General features: G+C 38.9%; 1 protein-coding gene across 5 annotated transcripts in view; it reads left to right on the top strand.

Moving 5' to 3' along the window:
- The window catches only part of DPY19L3 (dpy-19 like C-mannosyltransferase 3), a 37,639-nt gene that overhangs the window by 11,907 nt on the left and 12,583 nt on the right, over positions 1-13,149 (top strand). For 2 of the 5 annotated variants that reach the window (XM_028740314.2, XM_028740311.2), the window contains exons 5-15: positions 363-484; positions 1,368-1,513; positions 2,616-2,739; positions 3,791-3,925; positions 4,483-4,614; positions 6,577-6,678; positions 7,487-7,560; positions 8,137-8,295; positions 9,612-9,734; positions 10,129-10,240; positions 10,788-10,844. In XM_028740314.2, coding sequence (XP_028596147.2) covers positions 363-484; positions 1,368-1,513; positions 2,616-2,739; positions 3,791-3,925; positions 4,483-4,614; positions 6,577-6,678; positions 7,487-7,560; positions 8,137-8,295; positions 9,612-9,734; positions 10,129-10,240; positions 10,788-10,844 — 1,286 coding nt within the window. Of the gene's footprint in view, positions 1-362; positions 485-1,367; positions 1,514-2,615; positions 2,740-3,790; positions 3,931-4,482; positions 4,615-6,576; positions 6,679-7,486; positions 7,561-8,136; positions 8,296-9,611; positions 9,735-10,128; positions 10,241-10,787; positions 10,845-13,149 lie in introns of all 5 variants that reach the window. The other 3 variants (XM_077931492.1, XM_028740316.2, XM_028740315.2) reach the window with 3 other exon arrangements.

Here is a 13,149-nt window from a genome sequence, read left to right as displayed (position 1 = left end):
ACTTTCCATGAATCTACTCCTGGACACACTTAAGTGGTAAGCTCCGTTGAACACAGTCGTACCTACTTCTTGGGATACACTGTCATATGTGGCTCCTAAAGAGGGGGCATTCTAACTCAAAAATAAGTGATGCAAATTGACTTACTTTCCTTAGACTTTCTCAAAGCATGTGCATCTTGACTGGTATCACCCACCAACCAGATCTAGTTCTTTGTAAGAAGCCAAATGACTTTAACAGTAGCAGAGCATATTTAATGAGTAGCATTCTAGTTTCTAACTTTAAATGCTCTTGCAGAAGACGTTTACATTTTAATGGCTTTTAAATGCAGGTGTGCCTTCATTTTATTTTCTTCTTTCTACAGGTTTACATCGCTTGATGTTTGACAATAAAACTGAGTCCATGAGGACAATTAACATACTTGAAAGAATGAATGTTTACCAAGAAGTCTTTCTCAGCATTCTGTATAGGGTTTTTCATATGAATGTGAGTGTTTAATTATAAGTCCCTGATAAATGCACAAGCATCTTGCCCAAGTCAGTACAGTGACAAGTTTTGTGGAAATTCGTCTTTACCCAGCATTAAGTCCCATTAAGTTTAATGCGATTTACTCTAGGAATTGTGTGTAAGGACCTAAGAAAAGCCCTGCTGGGGCAGGCCAAAGTACCTTGTTCTCACTGTGCCAAACAGATCCCTATAGAAAACCAGCAAGCTGATCATGATCACAGCAGCTCTCTCCCACTCATGATCCTGAGCAACTGGTATTCAAAGGCATGCTGCCTATGACGCTGGCAGAAATGGATGCCAACATGACTAGTCCTAGTCAGAACAGGCCCGTTCAAATTAATAAACCCAATTTAGACACATTCAATGGATCTTCTCTGAGTAGGATTGCATTGGCTGCCACCCTAAAGTTAAACTGTGTTGTGCAAAGAAGCTTTATAGTAGAATCCTATATAGGTCCTATAATTCAATGGTGCCTACTTCCTGAGAGCCAGTGTGGTGTAGTGGTTAAGAGCGGTAGACTCGTAATCTGGTGAACTGGGTTCGCGTCTCTGCTCCTCCACATGCAGCTGCTGGGTGACCTTGGGCTAGTCACATTTCTTTGAAGTCTCTCAGCCCCACTCACCTCACAGAGTGTTTGTTGTGGGGGAGGAAGGGAAAGGAAAATGTTAGCCACTTTGAGACTCCTTCGGGTAGTGATAAAGCGGGATATCAAATCCAAACTCCTCCTCCTCTTCGTCTTCTTCTAATAAGTACGCATAAGATTGCAATCTCACTTTACAAACATTCTTATGATCGGAATTGTGGGTTTCATGCTAAGACAAGTACTATTTGTTTAATGGTTTCCTGTGTTCTTCCTTCACAGAATTTTTTTGAACCTGTTTATTTTTACATCTACACATTGTTTAGCCTTCAGGCAGTCTATGTTGCTGCTCTGTATGTGACCAGCTGGCTTCTCAGTGGAACTTGGCTTTCAGGTGTATTAGCAGCCTTCTGGTATATCACAAACAGGTGAGGATACTTCTGCAAATCCTCCTCTGAAATAATCCAATATTTGCCATGCTATAGAAAAGAATATATTCATTTCTTCAAGTTAAATTGCTATATATTTTGGAAAGTGGTTTGCCTTCTCGCTGTGCATTTAGACACCTCTTAGGACATCATAACCAAGTTTCACATGATGGTTCCTGAGATCAAGGAGCAGGTTTTTTTGTCTATGCTTCGATGGACTCTATTTTGAATCACGATAGTAGACTAAGCCTTTCAAAACAGATTTTTTTTCTTTTTTGTTTAGAATTCCCGAGCAACACAGCTGCTAGTTTTTTATGGGCAGATAAGTGTTGCACTAGCAAAGGGATGTTGGTTTTAGCTCAAGACTTTCCTTTGTATGTCAATCTATTCCAGGGTTCCTCAGAATGGGACACATAATTTAGAAAAGATATGAGGGAGGGAGAATACATGGGAATAGAATGAGGTAGGTAGCCAAAACATAGTACAGAAAGGATTTGAAGCTCTGGAGGCTCTGTATAAAAAACAGCCTTTTCTAGTTTAGAATAACCCTAAGGGGAAAAACTTCCTTTTGTGTAGAAATGTTGAAAACTGGGCTGTCGGCCACTTATAGGTGCTTTAGTGCTGCTAAACATTTATTTTGTGCCATTAGTGTCTAGACAGTGTATGGAGCACAACATGACACAGTCAATAAGCTGTCAATTAACTGGTTTTTAATATATTAATAAAAATAATTGCTGCAATATTTCACTGCAGAACATACTTCGAAGATGCTCAATGAAGCTGGCTGTATTTCCTTGACTAAACAGCGTGTGCCAATAATTCTTTTTTCTTTTTTTAATTTTACAAGTCTTTGGCATTTGCACATTGCTGCTCTAGATTTAGGTGATCTATAACAACACATCCTGTTAACAGGGTCCCTCTCTGATTGAAATCAGATTTGATCAGTTTACTTGTAATGCATTAATTGAATTAGCCCGAATGCTTTCTGCCATATTTGAAAATAGTGAATAGTCGATGTCCATTTTCAATGTTGAGATTTGCATCTTTGTAGAGGACTTGCCCATTGTTGCTTATATGAACCTTTTGCTTTTGTTTTCTGCAGAACAGATACCACCCGGGTGGAATTCACCATTCCGTTAAGAGAGAACTGGGCACTGCCATTCTTTGCTGTTCAGATAGCAGCAATTACATTCCTCTTCAGATCTCATTTGCGACCCACTCATGAAGTGAGCCTTTTTTAAAAGCACAAAAAAGTTTTCTCTTTAAAATGTAATGATAAATGTTTCTAAAATAGCCAAGGTAATGCTGGCAGAAAATATATACCAGAAAATAATTATTGCTGTTCTTCCATAGTTAAATGTCAAATCTTTGATTGAATGCAGATGCTCCAATCCAGCTCAGAGCCACATTACTCACAGAAACAGGCTTCTATGTTGTATTCTTAGTTGCGTGGGGAATTGCATGTGAAAATGCCTCCTGAGCACCCTATTCCACAACCTGATGCTGTAGGCATAGAGACCTTATAAAAAAAGCAGCAGCCTTGTTGGCTAGGTTATTCGGGAGAAAAAGGTGGTTTGGATTCTATCCTCCCACTCCCCTTTCTCACTAGGATGATGGTGGTGGTGGTAATATTTTTTTGTTAAAAAAAGGGTTTATTGCTGCATGTGTGCTCTGTTGGTTCAGAGCCAGAGAGTGTACTTTGAGATATGTCTACTTTGGAGTAGGGTTCTAAGAAGGCGTCATTTTCCATTCTGCCCCTGTATTCTTCACATGAAGCACTATTTCCCGTTGCAGTTTGTCTTTTGCCCAAATCTATTTCATTCATTTAGCTCTGCGGCAAAATTACATAATTTGTGTAATTAATTAAATAAACTATGGAAATTACGTTGTCATGATATTATTCCAACCCATTCATTTCACTGCAAAGGTAATTTAGGGTAAAGGAGGGGGACGTAATATGATTTGCAGACTGAAAGCAACTGAATGAACTGATTTTTATTCTGGACATGGGAAAAATAAGTGACCGCCAACAATTTCCAATCCTGTTTCTGTTTTTGTCAGAATGCTGCAACATCCCTATGTTTGTAAATAGATGCATGGTATTTTGAAATTATATATGGATGATGTATTTTATTTATTTTGTAACAGTCTGATTTTGGGGAATAGTTTTTGTTTAAAGCTGTTTGATACATTGAAATGGCCAGTAATCACTTTCCCTTTTTTCCACTACGATCTTTCCTCATGTATCTCATTTAGCTTATGTTTTTGTTTTTCCAGAGGCTGACACTTCTGGCAGTATTTATTTCAACCTTCCTCTTCAGCTTGGCTTGGCAGTTTAATCAGTTTATGTTGTTGATCCAGGCACTGGTTTTGTTCACACTTGACTGTCTTGACTTGCTTCCTAGAGGAAAGGTAAGCTAATTGCTTAATGTGCCGCCATTGAAATAATGGAAAACAGTCACGTTTAGGTGTGCTTGATTGTATGCAGTGTTGCGGCCACTGTGTGAGATTGCAAAGTTTGGAAGTCTTGTCTTCATTATGAGGAACTCTGATGAAATAATACTGTGCATGATGCAAAGTAAACTTGGTTATGTATGTATGTTTAGGATGGAATGTCTTGTTTTTCATATTTTTCAACTGAATGCTAGAATCTTGACTTTCAAAGTGCCATAAAAAAAAATCTTAACTTGGCGTTGAGATATGGGAGTAGTAGAACTGTGTATCTTAAAGTACTTAACAACAATGTAAATCAATGTCATGCTTTTTGGGTTGTTTTATTTAATTTTTAACAAACAACCCCACAAAGATCTGCAGGCAAGCTCAGTTTTCTTGGTGGGTATTCTGCCCTCTCTGTCTTCTGGTGCCATTTTCTTCATTACAGGAGGGACTGGTGTGAGCATTGTGCAAGCTAGATAATTAAAAAAAGAAGAAGCTGTGGCATGAACAATTTCTTATCATTATGTTTGTAGGTGACCTGGATCTACATAATACAGGTGGCTAGTTTGCTGCTTGTTTGCCTCCTACAGTTCTTTAATTCCATGATAGTGGGATCATTACTTATAAGCTTTAATTTGTCCACCTTGTTAGCAAGAAAACTCCAGGTATGTATTTATCATGGTTTAGTTTATTTTGTTAAAATAACAAATAGGGTAAGCTGAAAAGTTGTCTGCTTTGCTACTTGGGTAATCTTCATAAAATTACACATGGTTAAATGCCTGCCACCTTTGATTAGCTGTGTTAGATGTTAGGGACCATGACTCATAAAGAGCAAGTCATGATCTCCACATCATTATAGGGAAATAGCCATGGTCAGATTGAAAGCAGAGTTGCTGATCAAACAGTATTGGGACTGGAACTCCTTAGTCCTGCTGTCTTCATGCATAATGAGCCCATGAGATGCTTTATGGTCAGGTATTATTATTATTATTATTATTATTATTATTTATTATTATTATTTTAAATGAGATTCCCTCCTCCAACCTACTTACAATCTTGCTCAAGAAGAACTGCTCTCACAGCAGAATATCTTCAAGTTTTCTGTTGCTTTTTTTCCACTGCTGCCACTGCCTATCATAATCATTTTTACAATCATTTTTTTTTCATTTGCTGTTGGAGACTTGGTGCTTTGAAAACCCTATTGGCTTCTCTCTTCAAAGATTTAGTGCTATCCTGAAAGGAAACCTGAAACTACCTTGATGCACTAGCATCAGTACAACAGTAGTTTTTAAATTAAAATTAGATGGACAAGTAATGCTCAGTAGCATAGTTTGTCATTTGATAGATGCATTATTTACAAAAAAGAGGGGGAGAAGGAGAAATAGTTTTTTTCTTCTGTCATGTCCTCTTATTTTTTGTGTTCCCTCGTTCATTCCTACTGGCAAGGAAAAAGTTGCAAAGAAGAAAATTCGGCCTGTGAATGTCATTAAAAGATGCTAGCATCTGGAACTGGAAAGCCTTCTTTGGATTTCCACCATGCTCTTGTGCCTTCTTACCCAGAATGCTGAGTGAGCCCCTCCTTGTCCCTTGCAGCTGCTGAAAGCTGATGTCTCGCAAGGAGCTCTTGCCCACCAGCGACTGCTGTTTTGAAAGTATCCAGAAAGACCATCACCAAACTCCCAAATAAATCTAGTCTCTACCAGTGCCAGAGGGTGAAAGCAGTACTTTTTTAGGGCGAAGCCTCCAGAGGGGACCACCTCTAGAGGGGCTTCAGTCTAAATCTTGTTCAACCTCAAGGGTGGTACCTGTCCCCCTTTCATCTTGGAGTGGTTCATTCCAAATGGGTCAGTTCCATGTCAAAGTAACAGAGCCACAGTGTTTCCTCACAGTTCAGCCTATGGACATGTTAAAAGTTCCAATAGTGAATCCCCCAGTGGTGGTGCTCCTATCAGGCATCGTATTATCTAAGGACAATGACATGTCTCTTTAGGACATAGTGAAAAGACCAAAGGGGCACTTAATGGGTCCCATGAGGCCTCTGCACTGGTTCTCTAGGCTGCTTCCACTGGTGCTCCTTTTCTCAGGGCCTCCCTCCCAAGGCTGGAAGAATTAATGCAAAACAAAGAGCTTAATGACATAGGCTGCTAGGAGGAGATCTCTGCTCACCTGGAAATCTTCATCTATATTCACAAGGCACTATGAAGTAGGCATCTTCACCTCTTCAAGGAGAGCTTCTGTCAGGAGTGGGCTTCAGCATGTCCTCCCACAGAAATCAGCTATAAGCACCGTGATTGGATTTACCCGACAGTTAGGTTAGCTAGGACATTATCACATTGGTAATGGATGCCTCTTTTATATCAGATATTACATACTCATTGTGGATTTTCTTTTTGACTTGGAGTGAACGAGGCATCTGCACCACAGCCTGGTGAGTCAGTGCACATTCATACAAACCATGCAGGATAGGACTTCCTTGAAGACCTTAAAATGCAAGTCCCCTGTCTTTTCTGAAGGGATTAGCCCCTTAGTAATCAGTGTCTCATACACCCCAAACCAGAAAAAACATTCACTATGAGTGCCCAGTGTTCCTTTGCAAACACTAAAATACCATTGCTTACATTTTCCAGAATAACCTGAAAACTGGTGGCTTCTTTAGCAGGCTTGGGAAGCTCTTCCTTCACATACTCTTAGTGCTGTGCTTGACATTTCTTGTAAATAATTTTATTAAGGTGAGTAAATTTTTTTCTATCTTTTTTCCAATTGAATCTGTATAGTATCTTGTTCAATATGTATAACAGATTTGCAGTGCAATACTATGTTTGTTCACACATTATATGCATTGGTTTGTAACCTTAAATGGCTTTATGTGCAAATTTGTAGTGAGTTTGTAAAGAAATGTTGTTTCTTATTTGTCTGTACAACAGACAAATTGAATTTAGTATTCCAAATGTGTTCTGCTTTTGCAAATGCTTTGCCTTTCCCTAATATTGTATAGCTACGCACACAAATAGAATATGTAGCTTTACATTTGGGATGCCTAAATATATAATGAACTTCAACTACATGTCCATGTTCTGCTTTCTTCTTGTCACATCCTTCCTCAGTCAGTTTAAACCAGGGGTGGGATACTGGATCCAGCCAGAGGATTGATCTCAAACTTGCCCCCTCTCTGCACACCTACCTGTCAATCACCTCATCTAATATGATGATGGGCTATTTAAATTTCAACTCACAGGAACAATCACAGATTTAAATCACCTAACAAACAATGTTTAAACCAGCAATGGAGAACCTCTGGCCCACTGGTACTACAACACTAAGATTGGAGATGTGTCTCTGCTGCTGCCTTTTTCTATCAAGGATCAAGCAGAGGTTTATAGCTGATCTCAGTGCTGTGTATTTTCTTAAAGTACAATTTTAAGAAAAACCAAAGTGTGTGTGGGGGGGGGGTGGCGCTTGTGAAATGATGTGATGGGGATGGCAGAGTTGTCTTCACAACTAAAAGAAAGTAATAACTTTTATTTTCTCTCTTCACAGAAAGTTCTTAATCTGGAGTCAGATGAGCATATATTTAAATTTCTGAAGGCAAAGTTTGGATTTGGAGCAACAAGGTATGGTATTGTTCAGAGTTCAAAACAAAATTGTTTTCCTCTAGTTTTTTGGCATGGGAGGGACCCAAGTTTCTATAGGAGTATGTTTCCCTTTACTAGCCAACCTGTGCCGTAAGACCGGCAGTAGAGGCTCTTCAGGTTGTCCCATTGGCAGGGATGGTGAGACAGAATAGGGTTTTCTCTATGATGCTGCCCAGCGATAGAATACCCCATCCCTAAAGGTTGGTTACCCTCTATGTTGATGGACTTCCAGCACAAAATACTTGTTCTATTTCACTTTTGGTGGTACTGAAACCAGGGTTTCAGAATTTGGGGGCATTACGTCCACAGCTGTAGTTTAATCTGATTTATTGCTTTGTTTGAAAAACCCAGGGATTTGTTTGAATGAAGGGCAAGTTAGAAATGCGACAAATAGCAATAAGGCAGCATTTGCTCTTGCTTTTAAATTCTGAGTTGTAGTTACTGATCTTGCTTGAGCACTTTTCTAACATGCAACTTTAGGACTAATTTTGTTAGATTTTTTAAAACACACACATTATGCCAATAACTTTGCAATGTTGTCTTCCTTTTCTTTAGAGATTTTGATGCTAACCTGTACCTGTGTGAGGAAGCTTTTGGTCTCTTGCCTTTTAATACTTTCACAAGACTTTCGGGCACTTTAGTTTTCTATGCCTATATATTTGTGCTCTTGGTGATGACCATAACATCTGCTGTGGTTGCTTTTCAAAATCTCAGGTATGTCTGTTTCTATATTGCGGGATTATGTTTTCAGTGCAGGGGGTCTTTTTCCTTTCTTGTTGATAAGAAGAGGAAGACATGAACAGAGTCATAGTTCAGCATCAGTGCATGCTTGCCTCAGATTTGAGCCAATTATCTAAAAGAGAATTGGTTTTCTGAACCCAAGATATATAATTCTGGCAGTGGCAGCCTCAGTTTTTAGAATGATGTTTATATTGGCTAGTTCACTTGCTAAAGCATGTCACTGTAGCAAGGCTTGGTTACTGATGCATTTCAGGCCAGTAGTCAGCACAGTCCAGAAACCACAACAAATTTAATGTTGCTCAAGTAGAGTTAATAAAACCTAGTTTCCAGTGAGGCAGTAAACTTGTGTCTTTGCTATACTACGTAAGCCAACAGATGCCCATCACATAAAAAAATATTCCTCCACACACACACACACACACACACATCCTTCCAATGAAACGTTGCATGTTAAAGAGAACATAGCCTTATACTGAGCTAGACCATTGGTCCATCAAACTCGTTGTTGCCTCTCCCCTGACTGGCAGCAGCTCTCTGGAATTTATGCTCACAGCAAACAACAACTTTAATTACCAGGAAAAAATAGATCATTTTTGCTCTCAACCTCATAGGCCACTTTTGGATATTTTGCAATGGTATGCAGAATTGTTGGTCATTTTCTATGGATTTATTCATTTGACTTTTGTTACAAAAGTGATTCACTTGGGCAGGGGAAAATCTACTGGACCAAGTAAATGTAGATAGATAGATAGATAGATAGATAGATAGATAGATAGATAGATAGACAGATAGACAGACAGACAGACAGATATTGTAGAGAAGGTGGCTCTGTAGAACTGGATTCTCAACTGGGAAACTTTTGTCAGCTTTTTTATCCCAACACTTGCTAATTCCTAGTAGCAGCTGAGACCAGTATTTTGTGTAAAACCAGGGGAGTACTCTTAACTGCAAATTTGGTATTAGCTGTCAACCGTCTGTTTCCACACACCCCTCCCTGAACATTTATGTTTCATTTGTAGTATTATGATGTGCAAATAAAATTATTTGTTTTTCATATTTATTTCACTCATGTTCCACCGTTTGCCAGTCCAGCTTGAAAGCAGAAAATCTTGCACAGGGGAATATTTAAAGCACTCGGCAAGCATGAAAAATCTATTAGTATTGCCTTAGAATGTTTTATTTTCCCTGGAACCAGGAGGTTCCTTTGAACTGCATACAAATGTCCTGTTTTAAAATAACGTATTGCTAATGTAGCCGTGCTCCTTTTCTTTTGTTTCCCTCTCACTCAGTGGCTCTGTGAACAACAAACCTGCGGATAAACTGCAAAAGTGCATAACTCTGCTGAAACCAGGTGTTGCTTACAATTTAGTGCACACCATTCTGTTTGGATTGCTGGCTTTGAGCACAATGAGGTACCCTATCTGACACATCATACATATTGGGCACTGGATATTACATGTAGAGTATAAAGTAGCATATAAAATAGACTATAAATTCCTATTCGTTCTGTTTACCTTACTTTCCCCCCATAACATATGTCCCAGTTATGAAATAAAATTGTCCTATGGAAACTCCACTCAAACTAGGATACAGAGGGATTTTACTTCTAGCTGTATTTGATAAGCTTCCAGAACAGATTTTCAAAAAAAATATCTTCGTAGGTGCTTTAAGATACTGAATATTCTGGAAGTAAAATAAAGGTTTTTTTTAAGTATGTATGCTATTACAGATTACATTATCTATATACTATTACTGTTCAACTTGCCTCCACATTCTGCATTTTCTTTCTTTCTTTTCATCTTGCAGGATGAAATATCTTTGGACTTCCCACATATGTGTGTTTGCAGCTTCTGGTCTGTGCAGTTGTGACATGTGGGGGCTGATTTTGAGATTTGTCCATCTTTACACACCGCAAAGGGTTAGTTAGAGCTGTTACATGCTATTACTTTGCTTGTTTTCACTGATGTGTGAAAAATCCAGTTCTTTAAGGGGTAGCCTGAGGTGAACCACCACACACTTAAAACAGATTTGCAGTACGCTGGAGGGAAAGTGTTTAGATTTATATACAGTTTAATCTGGAATTCAGGGTGCATTTTGGGAGTGTAACTTATTAAAGGAATTCTATTTAAGTCCACTAGATGGTGATGTTGCAGAAGCTATGGAATGCATTTTTTAAAAAAATAACACTTTTCATGAAAAATCAAAGTGACAACAGTATATAATTTTTCACATATAGCCCAGTACAATATTTTGCGCTTCACAGAAGCTAAATTAATACACGGTATTTTGTTAAAGTTCTTAATGGAATCACTTTTAGAGATGGAAATTGCTAACACAAAGAGGCTCTATAACCTAAAAATGCAATTTGTGAAGCAGCTCCTGTTGTCTCTGTTCTCAGAATTTGTTGATCATTCATTGATGGTGTTCTATTTAAGTAAATGTAATTGTTTTTGTTTTCTGCCTAGGTATCTGTGATCAGATATCTGACACCAGTACTCGTATTACTGTATCTTTGTTACAAGGTAGGGCTCTTTGTTAGTCTATATCTTTCTTTTAAGAAAAATTACTTTTAGAAAATAAGGAAAAATTCTCAGCCACTAAGGGCCATTTCTCCCTATTACATTTGTCCATGAGAGATATACTGCCATGCGGAGAAAGGTCACAGTCAACCAATGGTATGCACAGAAGTAGACTCCGTGATCATGGCTGCACTTTTGCCAGAGACGGCTGTCAGATTCCCTTGTATACCACACCATGCTCGCATTAACTTTCCTTCACACTGTCAAGTACAGGCTAGTTTCCCACAGGCATCTGGTTGGCCACTGTGAGAACAGGATGCTGGACTAGGTGGACCATTGGCCTGATCCAGCAGGCTATTCTTACGTTCTTACCTATGTACATGAGAAAATCATTTATGTGAATTATGTTACACCAGGAATATTTTCCCCTCATCTCATATATCAGGAAATCAAACCACCCATCAGCTCCTTGATTTCTATGCTGATATTTTTTTAAATATATGAAGTCACACTTCCTTATGCAATAATTTCTGTCAATGAAGACATAACCTGAAAAAGAGCTGTGAAAATAATAGTATTCATAACCAACCTGACTCTCTAGCTGAATGGCATTTTCTTTGCACCTGTGGAAGGAGACCTGTGATAATATATTCTGTATAGTTGGTCCAGTTAAACCCTGTTACCTCCTTTGAACAGTACATTTTTGCAGATCTGGCATTTACAAGTTACACTTTCATAAAAGTGAAACTGAAAACCACATTCTGTTGACATCATAAAATGGGGCACCTTTATTAGCTTTACCTGGGCCCAGAGATTGGTCCCAAGGACCTGTACTGTGGCTTGCTGCGAAGAACCATCAGATTGCCAGGTACCATGGATAGGGCCTTTTCAGTGGTGGACCCACATCTTTGCCAGTTCTCTCCCACACCAGGTTCATTTAGAGTTGACTCTCATTGGTGGCTTTTAAGTACCACTTTTTTAAAACTCAGCCTTTTATCCTTATTTGACGTTGTTTCAGTTGCTGTAAGCCACCTTGTGAAAGTTTTGCCCTAAACACAACTCCTCCAGTCAGACTGCCCCCTCTCCTAACTCCAGGCCACCTTTACATTTTATGTCATTTATTAGTTATAGTATTTTAAAATGGTAACTCTCCTTGTGTGCTTTGGTGGGAAGGTGGTATATAAATGCTACGAAAGCATATATATATATATATATATATGATACAAATACATTAAATAAATAAATTTCATAAATATTTACATGGATAATTAAACATATAACTTACATTCTTCAAGAATTGTTTTGTTTTCTGAACCTGTAGGTTTTTTCAATCCTCAGTTGAAAGGCTCATTGCTACGTATGAGCCATTTTTAAAGCAACAAATGTTCACTGTAGTACTCTTTACTGATTGGTGTTTTACTTCACTACACTTTTAAAAATAGAAACTGCTGCAAGATGTGTCTTTTTTTTATTTTTAGCTCTCGCTTGAAAGCAAATGGTGGCAGATACCAACTTTTATGCATAGATCTCTAAAGATTATGTCATGCAGCACCAGGCTTCATACTGGCTGATGAGTGCAAAGGTTGCCCTCTCTCTTCTCAGTAAGCAGACCAACTAGTGCTGTCAGCTCTGACAGCCTTAATCAGCTCTGCTGGGGGAGACAGAAGGGTATGCCTCAATTTAGTCCTACCCAGACCCCTTCCAACTGGTGATCAAATCTGACCAGCTCAGTCATCTTTTTATGCACATCAAAGCAACGTGCGTAGAACCTGGGGCACTGGGTGCCCTTTCTGTCACCTGCCTGTGGGTTCCCCTCTGCATCACCTTCCCATGGAGGCAGAGGCAGAAGACCGCTCAAATCATCAAAACCTCTCTCTACACTCCCTGAATCCCTTCCAGTTTTTGCACAAGCAATTCCAGTTAGCTATGTCCTGAAACTTTTTGTAAGTAGCATCTCGTTTTCAGTAACTAGGTTGAACTATCTTCTGTGGATACATTTTTTTCCCAAGCAAAATATGCATTAGCTTCCCTCCTCCCAAACGAGTGGTGGTTTTGGGGGGAGATTATAACCTAATCTCGAATAAGCTAATGAAAGCTTCTTTAGAGACATGTGGTTGCTGTAAGTCCAGATACATTGCTTGAAATATTTATTTGTTCAACTTCAACTGTGGCTGTTTGTTTAACCCTTTCCCTGCTCCCTGTTTTCCTGCTCCCATACAAACACACATTCCAACCATCTCCTTTTCTCTATGTGACATTCTGGACATGCTTTTGCCCTTGCAAACACACATCTGGAACCTCACGGGGA

The sequence above is a fragment of the Podarcis muralis genome, chromosome 7 (genome assembly GCF_964188315.1).
Source record: "Podarcis muralis chromosome 7, rPodMur119.hap1.1, whole genome shotgun sequence".
NCBI lineage: Eukaryota > Metazoa > Chordata > Lepidosauria > Squamata > Lacertidae > Podarcis > Podarcis muralis.
Note: the sequence above shows the minus strand (reverse complement) of the source record. Positions and strands in the feature narration are given on the sequence as shown.